Genomic DNA, 21,137 nt, shown 5'->3' on the forward strand with positions numbered 1-21,137 from the left:
TGAGACTAAAAGTATCTTTAAGGAAGAAACATCACTCTCCAAACAAGTGGAAGCAGAGATAAACAGATGGGACTATATTAAGCTGAGAAGCTTTTGCACCTCAAAGGAAATAGTTCCTAGGATACAAAAGCCACCCACAGAATGAGAGAAACTATTCACCCAATACCCATCAGATAAGGGGCTAATATCTAAAATATACATGGTACTGACAGAAGTTAACTAGAATAGTGCTTGCTTCGGCAGCACATATACTAAAAATAGAACGACAGAGAAGATTAGCATGGCCCCTGCACAAGGATGACATGCAAATTCGTGAAGCATTCCATATTTAAAAAAAAACATAATGAGAAAAAGAAATCTAACCCTATCAAAAAATGGGGAGAAGAAATATAATAGACACTTTGTCAAAGAAGAAATGAAAATCGCCAAAATACACATGAAAAAATGCTCCACATCACTAATCATCAGAGAGATGCAAATCAAAACAACTATGAGGTACCATCTCATGTCGAAGAGTATCTTAACTTTGAAAATTTTTCAGTGATGTAACTATAGATAAAAAAATTATCTTATTCTGGAGTGGAGCAATAGCAAAGCGGTAGGGCATTTGCCTTGCACATGGCTGACCCAGGACAGATCTGGATTCTATTCAGCGTCCATATGGTCCCCCGAGCCAGGAACGATTTCTGAGTGCATAGCCTGGAGTAACCCTGAGTGTCATCGGGTATGGCCCAAAACCAAAAAAAAAATCTTATTCTTCAAGAAGCTCTGTTGTGAGGAATAATAAAAATTAATAAAGCCAGAAAATAGGTTTCGAGTTCAGATGGAGACAGGGGTCCTTCAGTGAAAGGAGTTAAAATAGTCTTAAAATTCTATTTCAAAAATTATTATTTCTGAAGTTTCTTTTTATTTAATTAAAAAGTCATGTGTGTGTGTGTGTGTGTGTGTGTGTGTGTGTGTTTATGTTCAGGTCCCAGAGATTATACCTGTATGTATTTAAAATAGACATATAGTCATTTGCTTGATTTGCTAGTTACAGTGGCTTCTTGGATTTGAAAAAGCATATTCAATTTAATTATTCACTTTGAATAGACATTTTGTCACTGCTAATAATATTAGCTAGGTTAATGAGTTGTTCAAGGGTAATAAAGAAAGTACACAGTGAGAACTGTTGTTCATCAATATTTGGACAATTCTTCCCAAAATAGTCATGTAGTCACACGTGCTGTTGTAAAATATTTTCCTTGGAGTTTCCTTTATAAATTTAAATGGAATATTAATTTCTTGTAATATAAGTATTATTGTTTATAAAATTCAGAAATCTTTCTTTACAAGATATTAAAAATATCTTCATCACAGTTTTCCTCCTAAAGACTAATATGTAGTCTTTTAAATTTTAAAAGCTGTGCACTTGTAATATTTATCTGTTCTTTATTATTAGTGCAGGTCAGTGTTAAGCAGGAACATGAAGTTGAACTTCATTGTATATATGGGAGCCAACCACACTCTACTGTCTTTCTTTTATACTTCTCACCTTCTAAATTGAAGATCTAAATCAATCTTACTTAAAGATATACTAATAGTTTATACATTTAAGCATATTATTGTTGAAAAAATTTGGCTGCATGTCTCAGTTTTTGAGAAAAATATTTATAGGTTATTAATATTATTTTATATATAACATAATATATTAAATAAAACTCTAATTGTGTTTAATATATTGACAATACTAAAGTTCTTTTCAGAATATACATTTTGTCAAAATCTGTTTTCTTTAATATAATTTGTCCTTTTAAAATAATGGAACTCACTTAACAACAAGACAATTAGGTATTTTGAAATTTTAATCCAATTGGTTACTTAATTCATAAGAATTTCTCAATTTTTCATTATAAAATAGAAGTATAAATATATACTTTTAATATAAAAATATAAAATAAAAGTATTTTACTTTTTTTTAGTTGAAACCAGAAGTTTTGACTATTTCACAAACTTTTAATGACTGATCACTATAAGTCCTGTCACTAAAGAATTAATACAGTAATAAGCAATTACTTCAAGTTTATTTCTATATCTGCCTTCCTATGTGGAAACTTTCTAATATCAATCTTTCTGCCATCTTCTAAAGTCAGAAAATAAATATTTGTTGTATGAAGAATAAGATGGTATTATGAATATATGTAAGAGGTTCTTACAAGCAAAAAACTATATATATATATATACATATATATATATATATATAGTGCACCTGATTGTAGCATAAACTTTGCTCTACAACACTTTATTTTTATGTATTTACTACTATAACAATTATATATGCTATATATAATATATATTTAGTTATATATAGTTATATATATTATATTATATATTATATATAACACTTTATTTTTATGTATTTACTACTATAACAATTATATATGTTATATATATTATATATATTTAGTTATATATATATAGTTATATATATTATATATATAGTTATATATATTATATATATTTAGTTCTTTTTTTTCCTTTTCTTTTTTTTTAATTTTTTTATTTTTAATTATGAGAACAATGATGCAAAGAAAGAGGACAAGGTAAAGTTACAATGGAAGGACAATACATAACATAATTCTCAGAAGTCCCCTTGCTGATATCCCAACTTTGAAATTTCATCCAAAGAACATTAAGATTGTAACACACTGTAATATTTCTTAACAGCACACAAGGCAATCTAAAGCCATAAAACTTACATAACTCCTTAAACATTATAGGCATAGCATTTTTTTTACATTTCCATATTCATGCATATTAGCTTAAGTTAACCTCAAATCTTAAGTGGGTTCTTTTTAAAGATTAGAGTCAAAGGAGCACAGCAAAAATGGTGTTAGAGTGGCAATTGTTGTTTGCATAGGCCCACCAAAATATGAGGGACATGGAAAGAAATAACCTTGGTCTAAATACAAAAAGACCCGACCCCTGAAGGTTCCTGGCACAAGACCAACTCTAGGCTCCAGGCAAGCTAGATCGTCCAATCCAAGACATTGTCTGTAGTGCCAACACACTTATATTTTTCACACAGTCTCTGTTGTTGGTATCAAGCTTCTGTATTAAAGATCCTGGAATCTGTATATCCAACATTGAAGTCAGGATGTGGAGCGTCCTCTGGTTTCACCTCACAGTCAAAGTGCAACGCAGGGAGCCCTGTCCTGTAAGCAGGTCGTTGTTGTTAAGTCTTCTCAGTGTTAATGGAAGTCTCTGTTGTGCAGGACAATGTCTGAGCAGTGTAGAGTCTTTCTTGGTAGAGGATTGCTTCCAGGTGATGCTATAGTCCAGCCTGGATGTTTTGTGGATGGCTTCCCTGGTTCAGGGAAATGCCCTTTCTTCTGAGGTCTGTGCCAGGTCGTTATGTCAATGTTCAGGGTGTAAGGTCCCTTTGCACTATAAGATTTGTCTGTACCAATCTCTATTAGATAGGATCTTATTTATATGTATACTATTTTCCCATTTTAATGTGCCTATGCAAAAAAGGAGCAATGCCACGTGGTGTTCTTGGCGCATATGGGGGTGATAAGAACAATTATGGTTCAATCATAAGCATTAATCTGGGGGACTCTTTCTCTAAGATTCCTTGTTAAAAAGCTCAAAAAGAGAAGATGAAAAGTGGTTAGAATCATCACTATATAAGACAACATTTAGTAAGAATTATAGCTGTCAGAGAAATAACACAAAATATTCTAAAGAAATACGTGTCCATTTTATGTATCTTGAAACAGTTTGGGGTTGTTACACACAATACACGGCTTTGGTCTGTGATAAGGCTTGTACACTACTGATTAAAAAGAGTAATGTAGATTAGAGATGTTTGGGGGGGGATAGAGAGTAAAGGGATAAAAAAGAGCTTTGTAGGGATGTGGGAAAGGGCACAATACAAAATAAAGATTCTGGATACGAAAAATGTAACATAACAGTAAGGAATACTCTTAATACATGAAATACGTGTGGGGGCGTGAGCCCCCGCGCGATTCTGTAGTTTTTGGATGCATAGGGAGGGATTTCTCCCCCCTCCCCCCAGGGCCGATTAACCAGGCGTGGCCCTGAAGACCCACCAGGTTTGGGGGGATCTTGGTCCCCTGGACTAGGAGTTCAGCCCAGGGGGCCTGTGGCTAGCTGTCCTGCCCAGAGCCCCCAACATACCAGTCAAAGACCCAGAAATCCTGGCATGCCTATATTTAGTTCTTATTTCAATTTAGTACCTCAGATGTGGTATATTGAAATAGGAAAGCTAATAGAAAATAGTTACAAAATATAATTATACTACCTAAGTGTATTTTTATTTTTATAAGATTAAAAATATGAATAAGATCGTTCTATAATTAGTTAAATAATACATCACAGAGAAATATGTGATTTTTAAAACATTTTTCATAATATATTACAGAACTCCTTTCATTTTTTTTCCCTCAGGTCAAAACTATACATTCAGCATTTTTAAACAATGGTCAAGGTTAAATTAGATGAAGCATCAAAGGTTTTCTTCAAATATAACCATGAGAAGATGACTGAGAAATTATACTCTGCACACATAGATGTCACCTTTAAGAGAGATAGATGGTTCACCAACACTAAATTAATATATTTTAACTTCCCCTATAAATCATGTTTTGAGTCTCTTATCCTGAGGTAATTCACATCACCTTAGAACCAAAGAGGACCCAGTCTTTAATTTTAAGGCATTTCAAAAAGGCTTAGATCAGGAAAAGCAATGGTAAGATGGCATGTACATTTGTTCAATTCTTTTTTCTGCTTCACTCCATCAGGAACTAAGACTGCAGACTATGTTATATTTTTTCTTTAGCATAAAGGTAATAAAAGGTAGGTGCAACATTTTTTTTTATAATAAATGGGGTTTACAAGGAAAGAAACAATGCAAGGTATAAACACAGGGAAAGATACCAAAAGAGAGCCTGTGAGTGGGCAAGCAGTCTAGATATACCTACATCCTCTCAGGTCACTGAAAGAAGGAATATCTCTGAGGCAGTCTGGAGCATGGTAAACTCACTGTTGAAATAGACCACCAGGATGGTGAACTCTTAGAGGATGGATGGTCAATAAAACCCAGGGACATGCAATCTACAGAGGTGAGTGAGGTCCTCATTAAGTGAGAGGTTATGTCACATAAACTTCAGTGCACAAATAGAGACAATGCACAAACAGAAGCATGTAGGTGGACCAAATACCCAGGAATGTTGCCTCACTTTCTCCTCCACTAGAATGCACAAATTTATACCCAATATTCACTCTAGTGCCATTTATTTTATTTTATTTTGGAGACTCACTAACAGTGCTCAAGTCTTATTCCTGACTTTGCACTCCTGCAGGCCTAGGATACCATATGTGGTCTCAGGGATTAAAACTATGTTTGCTACATGCAACACAAGCATCCTATGCACTGTGGTATTGCTCTGGCATTTGTAATGCTATTTTATTATTGCCAGATAAGAGGAGGAGACCAGTTGAGAAACTAGAGAATGTGAATGAAATTTAAAAAATATTCTGAAAATGGTTATTTCAAGGATTAGCTATCATTTAGACTTAGTCAATTATGTTTCCCTATAAAATTAACTCTCTATCATCTATCAACAAAAATGATAATTAATCTTTAATATGGATTTTGATGAAACTGAAGAAAGTATACTAAAAGTATACTAAAAAAGTATACTAAAGTAAAAGTCAAATATCTTCCTCATCCTAGAAAACTATCAGTGAAAATTACTTTGAAATGATAAAGCACTGTGTAAATGTGATGGCTATTAATGCTCTGTAGGAAAGGCACATAGTCATAGAACTTCCTTGAAGTCCTAGTGAAGGATCCTATATGCAGACAATTCAAAGGATGGTGCCAAGATTTTCTTCAGCTCTCTTCAAGTCACTTCATTTCAATTAGAAGTAAGTTAGATGAGGCAAAATTCCTTCTACTTTACCTCTCTTTTTTTCTTCTGTTTTCTTTATTTTAAACTTCTTTCTTTTTAAAATATCATTATTTAAATACCATGATTACAAACATGATTATAGTTGGACTTCAGTCATAAAAAGAACACCCCCCTTCACCAGTACAACATTCCAACCACCAGTGACCCCCTATTTCTCACCCCTTTTCTATATTTGAGAAGGGCATTTTACTTCTCTCACTTATTAACATTGTAATAGTAGTTTTTAGTGTATTATTTCTCTAACTGCACTCACCCCTCTTCGAGGTAAACTTCATATCTCGAGCTGGTCCTTCATCTCTGGCCATTATTACAATAATATCTTTTATTTTTCTTAAAATCCATAGATGAGTGAGACTATTCTGTGTGTCTTTCTCTCCCTCTGATTTATTTCACTCAGCATAATAGTTTCCATGTCCATCCATGTACAGGAAATTTAATGACTTCATCTCTTCTGACTGCTGCATAATATTCCATTGTGTATATGTACCACAATTTCTTTAGCCATTCATTTGTTGAAAGACATCTTGGTTGTTTCCAGAGTCTGGCTATTGTAAATAGTGCTTCAATTAATTTTCTTCTTTTCCCTTCTCTTCTCCTTTTCCCTTCTCTTCTCCTTTTCCCTTCCCTTCCCTTCCTTTCCCTTCCCTCCCCTCCCCTTCTCTCCCCTTCCCTTCCCTTCTCTTCTCTTCTCTTCTCTTCTCTTCTCTTCTCTCTTCTCTTCTCTTCTCTTGTCTTCTCTTCTTCTTTTCTCTTCTCTTCTCTTCTCTTGTCTTCTCTTCTCTTCTCTTCTCTTCTCTTCTCTTCTCTTCTCTTCTCTTCTCTTCTCTTCTCTTCTCTTCTCTTCTCTTCTCTTCTCTTTTCTTTGGAGAGTGGTGGGTTTTGACCACATCTGGTATTGCTCAAGGGCTACCCTTGGCTGTGCTGTGCATAATAGGCCATAAAGTGCCGAGGATTAAACCCTAGCCTTCCACATGCAGAATATATGATACAGCCCTTTGAACAATCTCTTTGGCACATTTTCTTCCTTTTCTTCAACATTCACTTTATCCTGTTAATAATATGCCTCTTCTGGTACCCGTTTTATAAAGGTCTCAGTAACCCATTTTCTATTCATAGGGAAGAGCTAAAACCCAATTTCACTGCATGAATTTGCTGTTAGACATATGCAACAGCATCAAAGTATCTTAAAACTTCTTTAGAAATATACCAAATAGGGCCCGGAGAGATAGCACAGCGGTGTTTGCCTTGCAAGCAGCCGATCCAGGACCAAAGGTGGTTGGTTCGAATCCTGGTGTCCCATATGGTCCCCCGTGCCTGCCAGGAGCTATTTCTGAGCAGACAGCCAGGAGTAACCCCTGAGCACCGCCGGGTGTGGCCCAAAAACCAAAAAAAAAAAAAAAAAAAAAGAAATATACCAAATAAAAATACATAAATATGCAAGAATAGATATTTTTTGGGGGTCACACCCGGCAGCGCTCAGGGGTTAGTCCTGGCTCTATGCTCAGAAATCACTCCTGGCAGGCTCAGGGGACCATATGGGATGTTGGATTTGAACCACTGTCCTTCTCCATGCTATCTCTCTGGCCCCTAGAATAGATATTTAAATGTCCAGGTTGATAGTAGTTCTGCTGAGTTTCAAAAAGAAATTTAGTATATCTATAATAAACCACTTGATTTGGGGAAAAAAATCTCCTTGAGATAATTATATAAAACCTAGTTAACGCTTACACTTGCATAACAAACATAGCATGTAATTTTACTAACATAATGTTTAAAGTAAATTATTCACTCCATTTGATGCTTCAGTATACAATTTTTATCCCAGTTCACCAGTTGGGAGCTGGGTTAAATAGTATTCAGATTAGTTAAAGCCCACTTGTTATGTCTTTAAAAATATTAGAAAGGAAAATATCTACCCTTAATCTTATTGAAAATTATGAAGCAGCCTATAAATATAAGACATCCAAAGGCATCTGAAGTTCCCCTTCCCACACATATTCCACTTAGGTTTCTAAAATTATTGCTAGCGCATGTTGGAATATACGGCTTTTTATTCATTTTGATACAAAAATGAAACTGCTCTAAAATCTGCTGAAAGACTTCTTTAATAACTACCTTCCTAAATTCTTCCAAATTTGAAAATGAACATCATTGCATCTCTGAACATAAAGCCTTTTATTTCTTATATATGAAATTTGACTCTCCCCCCTCACTCTCTTTTCTGAACCCCCTCCCTATCCTTCTATTATTATTCCCTGGGATATAAATCAGCAATTACTTAGCTCCCACAACAAAACCTGGGGTCATAAATGAAAGCAGGCAGTAATTTAATCTGTGAGAAACTGAGGTAGCATCTCATTAGTTTGGTGACAACAGCAAACCATACAAAGTGCTACTCAGTACTCTGCTTCTTATTCATAGGAATCAAAGTTTTTTCCTCAGTTTGGCTCTCTTTCTCTCTTGAAATAACAGGCTTTCATAAATGAGAGTTGCAATGATGGCTCAGTGTGTAACTGACCTGGCACCCCACAAGGTCCCCTGATCCTATCAGGAGTGGTCCCTGTACTTCAGATCCAGGAATAAGTCCTAACCCCCATTGGGTGTGCCCAGAAGCAAAAAATAAATAAACTTGACATTCGTAAAGTATCCAAAAAGTAATCTAAAATAGGTTTTTAAAATTTAAGTAAAACGGGCCCGGAGAGATAGCACAGCGGCGTTTGCCTTGCAAGCAGCCTATCCAGGACCAAAGGTGGTTGGTTCGAATCCCGGTGTCCCACATGGTCCCCCGTGCCTGCCAGGAGCTATTTTTGAGCAGACAACCAGGAGTAACCCCTGAGCACTGCTGGGTGTGGCCCAAAAACCAAAAAAAAAAAAAAAAAATTTAAGTAAAACAAAGAAACCAAATAAATGTCTTTACATGAGTAATTTAAAATAATACACAAAAGTACTGGAAGTCAAATGACAAAGTCAAACAACTTGCAACAATATAATAACATCTGTTTATTTAGCTAACATTGCAAAGGTAACAAGTTAAGAGCACTAGTTGTATCCTCATAAGAGGACAAATTATCAGGACTTTGATTAGTAAATTTAGCTGTTCTTAACCATTAAAAATTTTAAGGAGAAACAATATTATTAAGGGAGACACATAAGCCTCCTGACTTATGATTAAAAGCATATTTGTTTATTAGTTTAACAAATAATAGGGACATTTTAACTCTTGGTTGCTGCTTTTAGGAAAGTACAATGTTCTTGAAGCAGTTATACACAAATCTTGTTTTCCATAGTGATTTTACGCATTGTATAACATGTCAATGAGAGAATCTGAGGATCCCAGATTTAGTATTTCTAGATGGTTGCTATATACTCTGATTTACTTTAACAATTAGCCAACAAACAGGTGTTCAGTGTCTACTATGTACAAGCCAGCATACTAAAGCAATACACGATATATAAAGAGTAAAGATATTGATCCTTGCCTTGCTTACTTGGCAAGATTAGACACAGATACAAAATACTACTTTTAACGATGATGTGATAGTGACTAGATCATATGTTAGGATCACCACTGCTGGAACCTAAAGGAAGAAGGAAAATCCTTAGCAATGATTAGTCGCTCTAAATCAGCTTTCTTAGTATCAGGTGAGAGTGTAACCTCCTTGTACCCTCTTATCTGAAAATGTTTCAACCAAGTCTCACAGTTTTTCTTTTGTCAGTTACTGACTGTATGGTAAATTTTTTCATGGAACCAGTTAAATTTTATATATTGAATATATTCAAAGAATACAGAGAATGATGCTGAAAGCAGTTCAGGACTTTCCACACTGCTTGGGAAAAGCTATTCCACATTATTATTACTTTATAAGACAAACAAGAGACTACTTGGGAAAAGTATGAAAAACAAATCTTTACATCGCTGGATACAAGCAAAAGTTAGAAAGCTGGAGGAAAGAGCAAAGATGAAAGGAATTTTAGATGGCTTGGGGAGAGAGCTTGCTTCTTATTGCCACCCCAAATTCCAATCCCTAAGAATCTCAAAGAAGCTCTAGGGTTAGGCAGATAGAGAAAAAACGTAGAGACATGGTTTCAAACACCACAAATAAATAAATAAATAAATAAATAAATTTAACTAGAAAACAACATATTAGGCACCGCTTGAATGACAACAAGCCTGGGACCAGCAGACCAAGCACTTAGCCTGCAGGTGGCAGCGATGACCCAAAGAGCCTCACTAGGTTTGGGAGATGTCAGGTATTGGAGAAAAAAACAAAAACAAAAACAAAAATCAAAAAACCTCAGTAGGAAACTGAGTCAACAGTAACTCAAGAGGGAGAATGGTGTGTGTGTGTGTGTGTGTGTGTGTGTGTGTGTGTGTGTGTGTGTGTAGACCCTTAACCTTCATTTAATTAAAAAAAAAAAAACAGTAAACCAAAACAAAACCAAAAATTCCCGGTCGCTTGTTCTCAGATCCCTCCGCACTTCCAACACCCTAATGCAGCGAGTATGTGGCGGGGACTGCAAAGCAGTTCAGGGTTCGAAGCGCGGGACCGATTTTACTAAGCACCTGGCTCCGCTCTGGGTGCAATACGTGCGAGGACTAGGGGAAGGGCCAGTCTAGATGCACAGGTAGGAAAAGGGACCAGCTCCCCGCTTCTCCATCCGACTCAACTTTCCTCCGAAGTGGGGGGAAAAACTGAGGGTGAGCAGAGAGGTTCGCGAGACTCCACTAGGGGCACAAGGCAAAACTTGGTGAACCCAGGGGGTGGGGAGGCGGGGCTCTGGAAACGCCTCGGAGAAAACCTGAGCGGGTTCCCCCGTTCTGGGCTGCTCAGTGACCAGCAGTCTGTGGGTGCGGAGGAGTCAGGACCGGGCTGAATCGGTTCAGGATCTGCTCCGGCAAAACCCGAACCAGGAGAGGTCAGAGTCCAGGCGGGCAGCTTGGAAGGGCGCAGAACGCAACTCAGATCTAGGGATGGGCGAAAGGAGGAAAGGGTGAAGATGAGGACCTTGTTCAAGCTGGCCCAATTTTGACACGCCAAGCGCTAGGGACCCTCTTTTGCCGCGCGCCTTCCAGGAGCATGAAGGGAGCGCACGCACAGTGCAGTCCAGTTTTGATGTAGAGCAGCTCGGCTGCTGGAATGCTTCCACCTTCCGCGTCTTTGGCCCCTGTACCCTGGCCCTGGGGCGGCCTGGATTCAGAATTCAGAGCGTGGTGATGCGGGACGTGCAGGTGCCGTTGCGGAAGACACCCCCCGACTCCAGGTTTTCCGGCTGGAAATCCTCCACACTGTAGGCGCGGCTCTTGAGCGCGGTGGCGTAGTAGTCGACGGGCTCCTCGGCGGCGTTGTCCATCCAGCTGAGGCACAGGATGCGCTGGAAAGAGCGCTTGAAGTTGTCCGAGAGGAACCCGTAGAGGATGGGGTTGGCGCAGCTGTTGGCGTAGCCCAGGATGACCGACAGCTGGCTCACCGTGGCGTCGTCCTGCTCGGCAAACACGTTGACCAGCTGCACCACGTAGAAGGGCATCCAGCAGATGACGAACACCATGACCACCATCATCACCATCAGGGTGATCTTGCGCTCCGAGCGCTTGCGTTGCTGCCAGCCGGCCTTGAGGGCCACCATGCGCATCTTGGCGATGATGAGCACGTAGCACAGGCAGATGGCCCCGACGGGCAGCAGGAAGCCCATGAGGAAGGTGTAGAGGACGAAGCCCACCAGCCAGCGCTGCGCCGGCTCGGGCATGAGCATGTTGCAGGCCACCGTGCCGTCGCTGTTGGCGGCGGTGCGGGAGAAGACCACGATGGGCAGGATGACCAGCAGGGAGAGCACCCACACGCCCAGGTTCACCACCTTGGCCACCGTGGGCCGGCGGTAGCGGGCGGCCTTGATGGGGTGCACCACGGCCACGTAGCGGTCCACGCTGAGCACCGTGAGGCAGTAGATGCTGGTGAACATGTTGACGGCGTCCACGCTGAGCACCAGGCGGCAGAGCAAGGCGCCGAAGGGCCAGTGGCGGAGCAGCGTGGACGTGACCAGGAAGGGCACGCTGAGCATCAGCAGCTCGTCGGCGATGGCCAGGTTGAGGATGTAGATGTTGGTGGCCGTCTTCATCTTGGCGTAGCGCAGGATCACGTAGATGACCATGGAGTTGCCGCACAGTCCCACCAGGCACACCACGGAGTAGATGAAGGAGATGAGGATGGCGCTGCCCTGGCCCTCGCTCAAGGTCCCGTTCTGGGAGGCGTTGCGCCCCGTTTCTTCCATGCCGTCCGCGGCGGGGACCCTGCTGCCGCCAGCCGCGCCGCAGCCGCCCGGGCAAGGGCTAGGAGGGGAGGAAGGAGAAGAAGCGGTGCCATTGGGAAACATCTCGGCTGAAGCGGGACGGGGGCGACAGGGGGGCTCTGCTGGCTCTCCGGCTCTGCCTGCAGCCGGCCTCCGGGTCCGCCGCTCACTGCTGCCCGCGTCTGCTGCGGGGAGCGCGGCTCCGACTAGCGCCCCCCCAGCACATGGCCCAGTGACTGCCCGCGCGCCGCGCCCTGCCGCTCCGGGGCGCCTGGGCACGCGGGAGCGGGACGGGAGGCTGGAGCTCTGCGCAGCCCAGCCATTAACTGTCGAGACTCTGGGCTGCTGATTGATTAATAGGCACCGTCAGCGCGTCAGCAGCTACGAAAAGCGAGGGGGAGGGAAGAGAGGGAGGAAGGCGTTGGAGGTGGTTGATCACCCCCGCCCCCCTGTGGGTTTTTCCTCCCTTTCCAGTCCTGCTTTTTAAGACCAACTCTGGCAGCTGCTCCCAGGGTTCCCCCGCAACACCCACCCCATCCAAGGACCCCGAGCGTCTCTCCGCCTTTCTTGCATTTAGGGTGGGAACCAAAAGTGTGAATTCCGCCCCCATCTCACCCTATAGCTCTCCCAACCACCAACTGGGTTGTCCCCGACGTGGAAGTCTTGGAGTACTTCTCAGTTGCCCTCGGTTGCAATTCTGATCTGGGGGAGCCCTGACTCTTCCTTCTCCTGTCCCACAAACCCAGGACCCTGGCTCCCTCCTGCTCCCAGCTCCCGCTCGCTCAGCCCCTCTCACCCCCAAGGGGAAGCTCCGTACCGTGGCGCTTTGCTTCCCAGGATAAGCACAGACCGTCAGTGCAAAGTGCTAGTGCTGTCCGGCAGCGCAGTCACGTTTTCCGCGCGGGCCAACTCCTTTTCTCTGGCAGGCTCCGGTCCAGATATTGCTAAGAGTCGCTGAAACCCAGCCTGCACTGCCGATTTTTTCTAAGGAGGAAAGCGCGCAGGAAAGTGCTTGCGGGGCGTCTGCATCCCGGTCCCCCCGCAAGCAGATTGTCCGGGGTGGGCGGGCAAGCTTAGGCGCTGGGAAAAAGCACGGCGAATCGTTTCCCTGGGCGAGTAGTAGCTGCCCAGAGCCCCCAGCGCCGCACAGAGGAATACCGACTGCAGAAGGCAGAGCGCGCGGCTCCGAGCACGCGAGGCCCCCTCCCGAACATGCGAGCGCAGTGTGAGCAATCCATCTCTGGGTTCGGTGGGGAAAGACACGGCTGCGCCTCCTGAAAAGGCCCCGCCCGCGTCCCAGCCGTACTTTGCACCCGGAGAGTTGGCTAGCCCGGAGGAAGAGAGGGGGAAAGGTCTGGGTATGGAGCACAGCGGGCTTCGTTAAACCTGACCAGGGTTGGCTGGGCAGGTGACCAGACCTGTCAACAACTTCAGGAGTTGAAGAATGATCTTCGTGTCTTTTCTTAGAATATCAGGATTTCCACTTTTCTTTTTTTCCTTTCTGAGGCCCTGATTAGTATGCCTAAACCTTTGGAAACATTTATTTATTTATGCATGCCTAAAGCTCGAAGCATTATTGCAGGAAACAAAAACAAACAAATAAATAAACAAAACGAATATTCTATAACCGTGATGATAAGCGACCGCTGGGACGCTTGTCAGTCTAAGTTCCCTTGGATCCAAGACTCCTCTTTAAACGCAGAACCTCTGGACTAGCTTCCCAGGTCTTTGCCAATACCCTTTTGAGTTCTTTTCAAAATCCTGCTGGCTCCCTGGAAGGCTGCCTTGCAGCTGCTAGTGGTGGGCTACTCCTCCTTTCTCTTAAGCAACTGGCACCCAGTATTCTGTGAGCCTTTATTTTTGCCACTCATCAAGCACAGTTCACACTAAGGAGCCGCAAATCTAACCGGAAATTAAGCTCCTCACCCAGGCTGTTTGTACCAGATCATCCATCATGCAGAAATGGAAGCAGAAATTCCAAATTAAAAAAGGGTCATTCCCACACACCCCTTATTTTATTCGGGTAGACCTCTGCATTTATGTTATAACACTCAAAATTAGAAGTGTCTGTAAGAGAAAGAGAATTCTCGCAGAGTGTCAATTTTAGTAATCAGAGGGTTTTTTGTTTTGTTTTGTTTTGTTTTTTTAAATGGCAACAGACGCCCATAGTACGTGAGGAATGGATTCTGAATTATTAATGAAAGATGTGCAGGGAACTTGAAGTATCATAAAACTCAAGCTAATCCAAGGCTTCACCTTCACAAATTACCTATAATGGGGTGTAGAATTGGTGGGTTGTTGTGGTTAATTTTACTTTAAAAAGAAGTACACACATATAATATATAAATGCAGGAAAGATGGAAGGAAGAAAAGAAGAAAGGAATGAATTTAAAAAGTGGGTGAGTTTTGTTGCAAAAGAGCTTTTCTTTTTTTGGGCCACACCAGGTGATGCTCAGGGCTTACTCCTGGCTATGCGCTCGGAAATCGCTTCTGGCTTGAGGGACCATATGGGACGCTGGGGGGGATTGAACCAAGGTCTGTCCTAGGCTAGCGTGAGCAAAGCCTTACTGTTTGCGCCACTGCTCCATCCCCTACACAAAAGCTTTTTACTAACAAAAACTCATAATGATTTTGATGCCTCTTTGCCAATTCTTGACTAGATATGACTGGGTATTCCTCAGGGAGATGACAGATGACATTTCAACAGTCATCATTTAGATACTTTGGCACTGATTACACTTGCCTTAGGGAAAAGGTGTTGGGGTATAGTAAAGGCACAGGTCTGCTATTGTGAATCTCCTATGTTCATTCTGACCTCAGTTTGGGAAATCTTTCGCTTGATGGTGGCCTCAATTGACCAAAGAAAAATATGTAAAACCTGATAATTAGCTTGATTTTTTTGGCTTGTGAAGCAGTGTTTTTGGGTTCTTTTTTGTTTGTTTTGTTTTTGTTTTTTGTTTTTTGGGCCACACCCGTTTGATGCTCAGGGGTTATTTCTGCTATGCGCTCAGAAGTCTCTCCTGGCTTGGGGGGACCATATGGGACACCGGGGGATCGAACCGCGGTCCGTCCTACACTAGCGCTTGCAAGGCAGACACCTTACCTCTAGCACCACCTTCCTGGCCCCGTGATGCAGTTTTTTGATGTTGATTATCAATAAAAAATGAGATTGACAATAAGTTACTACATTGTACTTTTTGGATGACAAATCCAATTTTTAAAATAAAAATTGTAAATATAGGTGAACATGTGAAAAATATGATACCCTTATATATTCCTGGTATAAATTTTTTAAAGTGATTTTTAAAAAAGCAGGATTTTTTTGTGTCCCCAAATCTTACCTTTTACTTTTCTTAATAAGATAAAGTTAGTTGCCTTAGGGCTCAGCAACTCTGCTCTTGGATATTAATTCACCCCTCCCTGAAAGTTCAAAGCAGGACTTTGATTAAAAACTTGTAAATGTACTTGCATAACACTATTTTTGATAGTTGAAAAGTTATGCAAACCAATGAAGAGATGGATAAACAAAATGTTCTACACTCACACTATAGAATATTATTCACTACAAAAAGAAAGAAGGTAGAAATACCCTGCTGCATCATGAATGAATCATGACGACACTATGCAAAATGGAAGTAGACAAATAGGTCATCCATTTAGAGAAGGAAGTTGGGCCACATTCAGTAGTACTCAGGAATATTCCTGGTTCTGTTCTCAGAAGTGCTGCTTAGAGTATTATATACCGTGATGATATTCAAATTAGGATCAGCCACATGCAAGGCAAGAAATATATCCTTTGCACAATCTCTTTGTCCCAAGATATCATATATTGTCTGATTCTATATGTACAAAATGTACAAAAAAGTCAAATACATAAAGATGAAGACTAGTTAGTGAAATGGCACAGCAGTAGAGCAATTGTTTTGAATGGCAAGGTCCTGGTTTTGTTTCTCAGCACCACCCACAGACTAAAATAACATAAATAAGTTAAAGAAGACGAGGTTACCAGGAGCTGAGGGGTAAAAGTTGGGGGGAATAATATTTAATGGTTAGAGATGTGCTCTTCTTTTATTAGGGAGTGATAGTGGCAGACATCATGAATGTATTAAGACCCACTGACTTGTGTCTAAATTAAATTTTTCTGCCATAACTTTTACTTTGGGAGAGATAGACAATAACAACCATACCATGTTAAAATAAACTCTTCAACTATGTTTTACTTCACATTGTGTAGTGAATTAACACATGAATAAAGAACCTAAACAACAGAAAGGCAGCATTTCTGGGCTAAACAACACATGACAGGGATCACAGCCCTTTTCAAAAAATAAACACACAAAAAAAGCAGGGGAGTAGTTAAAATCCTGTCTTCCTCATAGTCTTCAATTGAATGTGAACTTTTTATTATGCAACAAAGAAAACTAATGGAGATATGAAGTTGCTGTAATGAGTAAAGACAACAGCTTCCCTGTTGCCATGCCTTCACAATCTTCATTTCATATTTTACTTCTGTTCTCATTTTTGTACCATAGTCTTTGAAAAGTTTAGTCAAGTTTTTTTTTTTTATTTCATGATAGTTGTCCAACTATCATGCAACTATTAGGTTGCTCCAAGTGCCTTGATAATGTGAACATATTTAGAAAATAAAGAAAAAAAAAGATGACTACCAAAAAATGGGAGAAGAAAAGTCCTTGTTTATTGTAAGATGACACTCAGCTATTAACCCAAAGACATTCCCCCAATTTCCTCTTTCCTTTTCAGTTAGACCTTTGATATGTAAAAGTTCACTTGAATCTTACTCCATCCTCCCACATCCAGTTAAATTGGTTCTGAGAATAAAGAAAGAGCAGTTTGGCTTTGGCAATCTCAGAGACACCATGAGGTATAGACTGATTTCATAGCTCTCTCCTGACTGGCTTGGTTTATTAATTCTTCAATGCTACCCTGCTTCTTCAGACTGGTCTGCCTGGAGGTAGAAATAAAGTGCCTGACGTGGTCTCACAACTCTGGGAAATTATTTTGTAGCTTAGGAAGCTGCAGATAAATTGTGTTTTTTTTCCTGTTGCATTTCCATCCTATATGTTACGCTTCCTTCTGTTGTCAACATGACAGACATATATTTTACTATGTATTTATCACACCTGAGCTATGAATTTTTATAATCATCTGCCTCATGTTTTACCAATAATCTTATTGAGAACAAGGGCTATATTATATTTATCTTATATTCCCAGCAACCAATACATCTAGAAAAATATTCAACACCTCCTTAACTGACTCTTCCAACATGTCCCATTGGTAGTAACATTTTTCCCTAACCCAAAAGATAGAAATGAAAATATATACACTCTGCAGTTTTTGCAAGTAGGTTTTAGTAACTATATAATATTATTTCTAATAATTTCTTATGCATTTAAATAATTCCGAATAACCTCAATTAGCATGTCCTGAATCAACAATAACCATGCTGACATGGTTATTCATTGATCATTCTGTCCTTAAACTTCTTGGCAGAGAAAAGGCTCTGGGAAATAGGTAGTACATACTTTAGTGTCTATGATGGCTATTTAATTGTATCATGCAGTGTGAAAGCCATTACATATGGAAGATTGTTTCATTTTAATTATGGTCCTGAGTTGGTATGGTCTCAGTTGGTATGGTAGAACAATAATTATCAGGAGCTCAAAACTTGTACTCTGTCAAAATTGTTACCAATGTGGCTTTTCCAATTGAAATTGATGGTGATACTTAAATTAGTTACTCTAATTCTTGCGACTAATAAAGGGAAGGCTGAAGCCAGGGATTAGAAGGAACACTTTCTGAAATATATCTGCACTGGGATCATCAGGATTGTGTTTACAAATACCTATCTGAGCAGATGGCACCAAGCTGGCTATCAGGGCAAGCACCACCCAGCAAAATGGCGCACAGCAGAGGTATGTATCACATAAAGACCATCTGCCACTAAGTAGTTAATATGATGACAGTCTAATAAGGAAGTTACCAGGGTACAAACATGTTCATAGGGGTGGGGAACAATCCTGGATCTCATTTCACAGGAAGATTTATCATTTCACAGCATCCCTAATGGATGTAGTTCTTTTCCTCACCAATCTCAGCAAATTCTTTTTGGTTCACTGATTTTTCTATTGCTTCTTCTGTGAAACAGCATGAGAGAGTCTTTTTTTTGTGTGTTTTCAAAAACTATACACTTGGTGTAACAGCTCACAATTTCTTCTACAGGTTCTCTACTATTATAATATTTCTAAGAAAAGGAATTCAACACAAACAGGAAAGTACTCATCATTACTAATGGATAAGTAAAAATAGATCAAAAGTAGCCACATACAATCTGTATTACTTTAAATATTTTACGTTAGTTATAAGACCTTTTTTTGTCTGTTAGTCAATAATTTGTATCTAGATTGGATTAGTTGCAAACATTTTTTCTTGGAAATGCTTTTGACAAGTTTTTAAAATAAGAAACTTAAAATGTTTTCAAAGTGACTAATCCACAAATAGTCTTCTGTACTACTTTCATTTATATTTAACTTTGAGGAAAGTATTTAAACATGTCCAATTTGGGAGAAAGGGATGTTCCTTCAGAACAGGGGATATCTGTCAAATAGCTTCACTGGCTAAAAAAATAGCCAGATACTACAAAGTGTAGGATGTAGTAAAGAAAGTCAGTTTTACAAATAAAAGCATCTAGCTCCCTATTTCTTTTAATATATGAAAAGCTTTATTGTTATTTAAAAATGAACAGATATGTGGCTGGATAGTGATCTTGGTCTCATCATCTGAATGCCAGCTACATGATATTGCTATTTTGTCTATTTCCATTTGCAATGTTATGAGACAAGACATCAGACATTTACTTCATCTTCCAAATATTCCTTTGTTCAGATGACAGGAGACAAAGTTGAATGACCTAAATTAGATAGATGCTATTCTTTGTTAACATCCTGGGAAAGCCAACGTTTCACCCCTGATGCAGTTACCCAAAAACTAGTCTGATACTTTTTGTGGTGATTTAAAAATCAAACTCATAAAAGTTGTATTAGGACTATAAAGAAATAGTCAATTCCTTAGTTGTATCTTTTTTTTTTCTTAGTTGTATCTTGTAATGTTTTTACTTCTGTTTCTTACTGAGAAGGAACTGGGAATTAATAGAAGTATTTTATATCAATAATGCTGTCATTAGTAATAGCTAAATAGTTTACTAATTAACTTAACAAAAATATATTGAAAGTTCATAAAGAAGGGGGCAGACACTGTTCTACATATGGCATAGATCTAATGTCAAAAAATGTATAATGGCAAAGATGAAGTAGTTGAGACAAAGAGTAAATAGCCATCCTCTCAGGTAATATAATTATATTTAAGAATAAGTTTTAGGAGGAAAGGTAGGGATATGTGTACTTCCACAGTAGTAGGAAGTGCTAGAGATCTGGGAGTGTTTGATATATGGTTTATGGTGTATGAAGAAGAAGAAGCCAAAGTTTGAGCTTGCTTGAACCAGGTGAAGGTCACTGGATTCTTTGTTTCAGAATAGCATATATGAATCAGGATCATTCTGCTGACTTAGATGCCATGTATGACAAAATTCTGTTCTCCCAGGGCCTCCAGTTATTCTTCTTTTTCTCTGATGATAACTTGGAGATCATTAGAGTTTATATAGATCATCTCCAGTGGATCTCTCTATTTTTCCACATGGGACAACATGAAAAGAACCAGAGGAGATTATGAAATGAGAGATAAGGACAAAAACCCAGTAATCTAATCACTCTACATTGGGGAGCCTAAAGGAACCATAAAAAGAAAAAAAAATGATCCCTTGAATCCTAGCAACAGTTCCTAGAGAGGGTAGGAGCAAAGTGTGTAGGCTCTAATGAATGCTGGGGCTTGTTATTAGTACTTTGGTGGTAGCATGTTATGGCATCAGATATTTAAAGAGCTTGCTTGAACCAAGTGAAGGCAGAGGTTACTGTATATTTATAAATATAAATAACCAATGTTCAAAGAACATATACAGTTTTGTAAACCAATGTTACCTCAAATGCAATTCTTTTAAATTTTATAGAAAAGATTTCTGAGCCCCAGAAAGGCAGGTTATATTGGAGCTATAAGGTTTCATCTCTCTAGCTAAGCATTATGTTACAATGATCACGAGTAAACAAGGAGAGGGAAGGTAAAGAGTAACACAAACACTAAGCCTAAATCAGAACATTTTAGTGATGCACTTATTCTTTCTCTCCACGAATGGAAAATAAAAAGCACTTCCAGAATCTTGAAGGAATTCACACCAGTTCTAGATGATACCTTTAGAGAAGAGTTTAGAGAAGACTCTGGGAACCCCTGGTGCTAATATACTTTTGGTTTACTGATTGGATTGCAGAGATTGGAAATAACAACCCAAACAAACAAGAACCAGCTTCAATATAGAAATGTGAGTCAAAGAGTAAAACTGATCATTAGAATCGAGAAAAAAAAAAAGACTTTCTAGGTTAGAGGTAGTCCAAATTGAAGTACATTTCCGAACACATGTAGTTAGCATTGTCTTCCATAATCACATTTCATATGCAACTGACAATGGTGATAGTTCTGAGTAGAAATAAAATCTGGGGACAGAGGATATTTACAGTGAGTAGTGTTCTTTCCTTGTATGCAGCCAACTTGACTTCAATATCTAGCATCCCATATGGTCATTCAAGATCACCAGGAGTGATCTCTGAGCACAGAGACAGGAGTACACTTTAAGCACTATCACCTGTGGTACAATAACTGAAAAAGAAAGAAAAAAAATCTGTGTTTTAGTTATCAGATATTTTTTCACAGAAGTTTATAAAATTCACACAAATTAAGAATGTATTA

At 39.7% G+C, this 21,137-nt stretch overlaps 1 protein-coding gene and 1 non-coding gene across 2 annotated transcripts; one reads left to right on the forward strand and one right to left on the reverse strand.

Moving 5' to 3' along the window:
* The first annotated feature begins 227 nt into the window (after positions 1-227).
* Positions 228-332, forward strand: LOC126002176 (U6 spliceosomal RNA). Its single transcript, XR_007492947.1, has one exon. It is a non-coding gene; the product is annotated as a U6 spliceosomal RNA (small nuclear RNA).
* A 10,788-nt stretch (positions 333-11,120) lies between these two features.
* SSTR1 (somatostatin receptor 1) lies at positions 11,121-12,619 on the reverse strand. Its single transcript, XM_049766674.1, has one exon. The coding sequence runs from the start codon at positions 12,345-12,347 to the stop codon at positions 11,181-11,183; it is 1,167 nt and encodes a 388-aa protein (XP_049622631.1). The 5' UTR covers positions 12,348-12,619; the 3' UTR covers positions 11,121-11,180.
* Positions 12,620-21,137: the final 8,518 nt, after the last annotated feature.

The sequence above is a fragment of the Suncus etruscus genome, chromosome 2 (genome assembly GCF_024139225.1).
Source record: "Suncus etruscus isolate mSunEtr1 chromosome 2, mSunEtr1.pri.cur, whole genome shotgun sequence".
Taxonomy (NCBI): Eukaryota; Metazoa; Chordata; class Mammalia; order Eulipotyphla; family Soricidae; genus Suncus; species Suncus etruscus.

Bases quoted from the DNA above. Each gene is read 5' to 3' on its own strand.
- SSTR1 (XM_049766674.1), bottom strand. From the start codon at position 12,347: ATGTTTCCCAATGGCACCGCTTCTTCTCCTTCCTCCCCTCCTAGCCCT.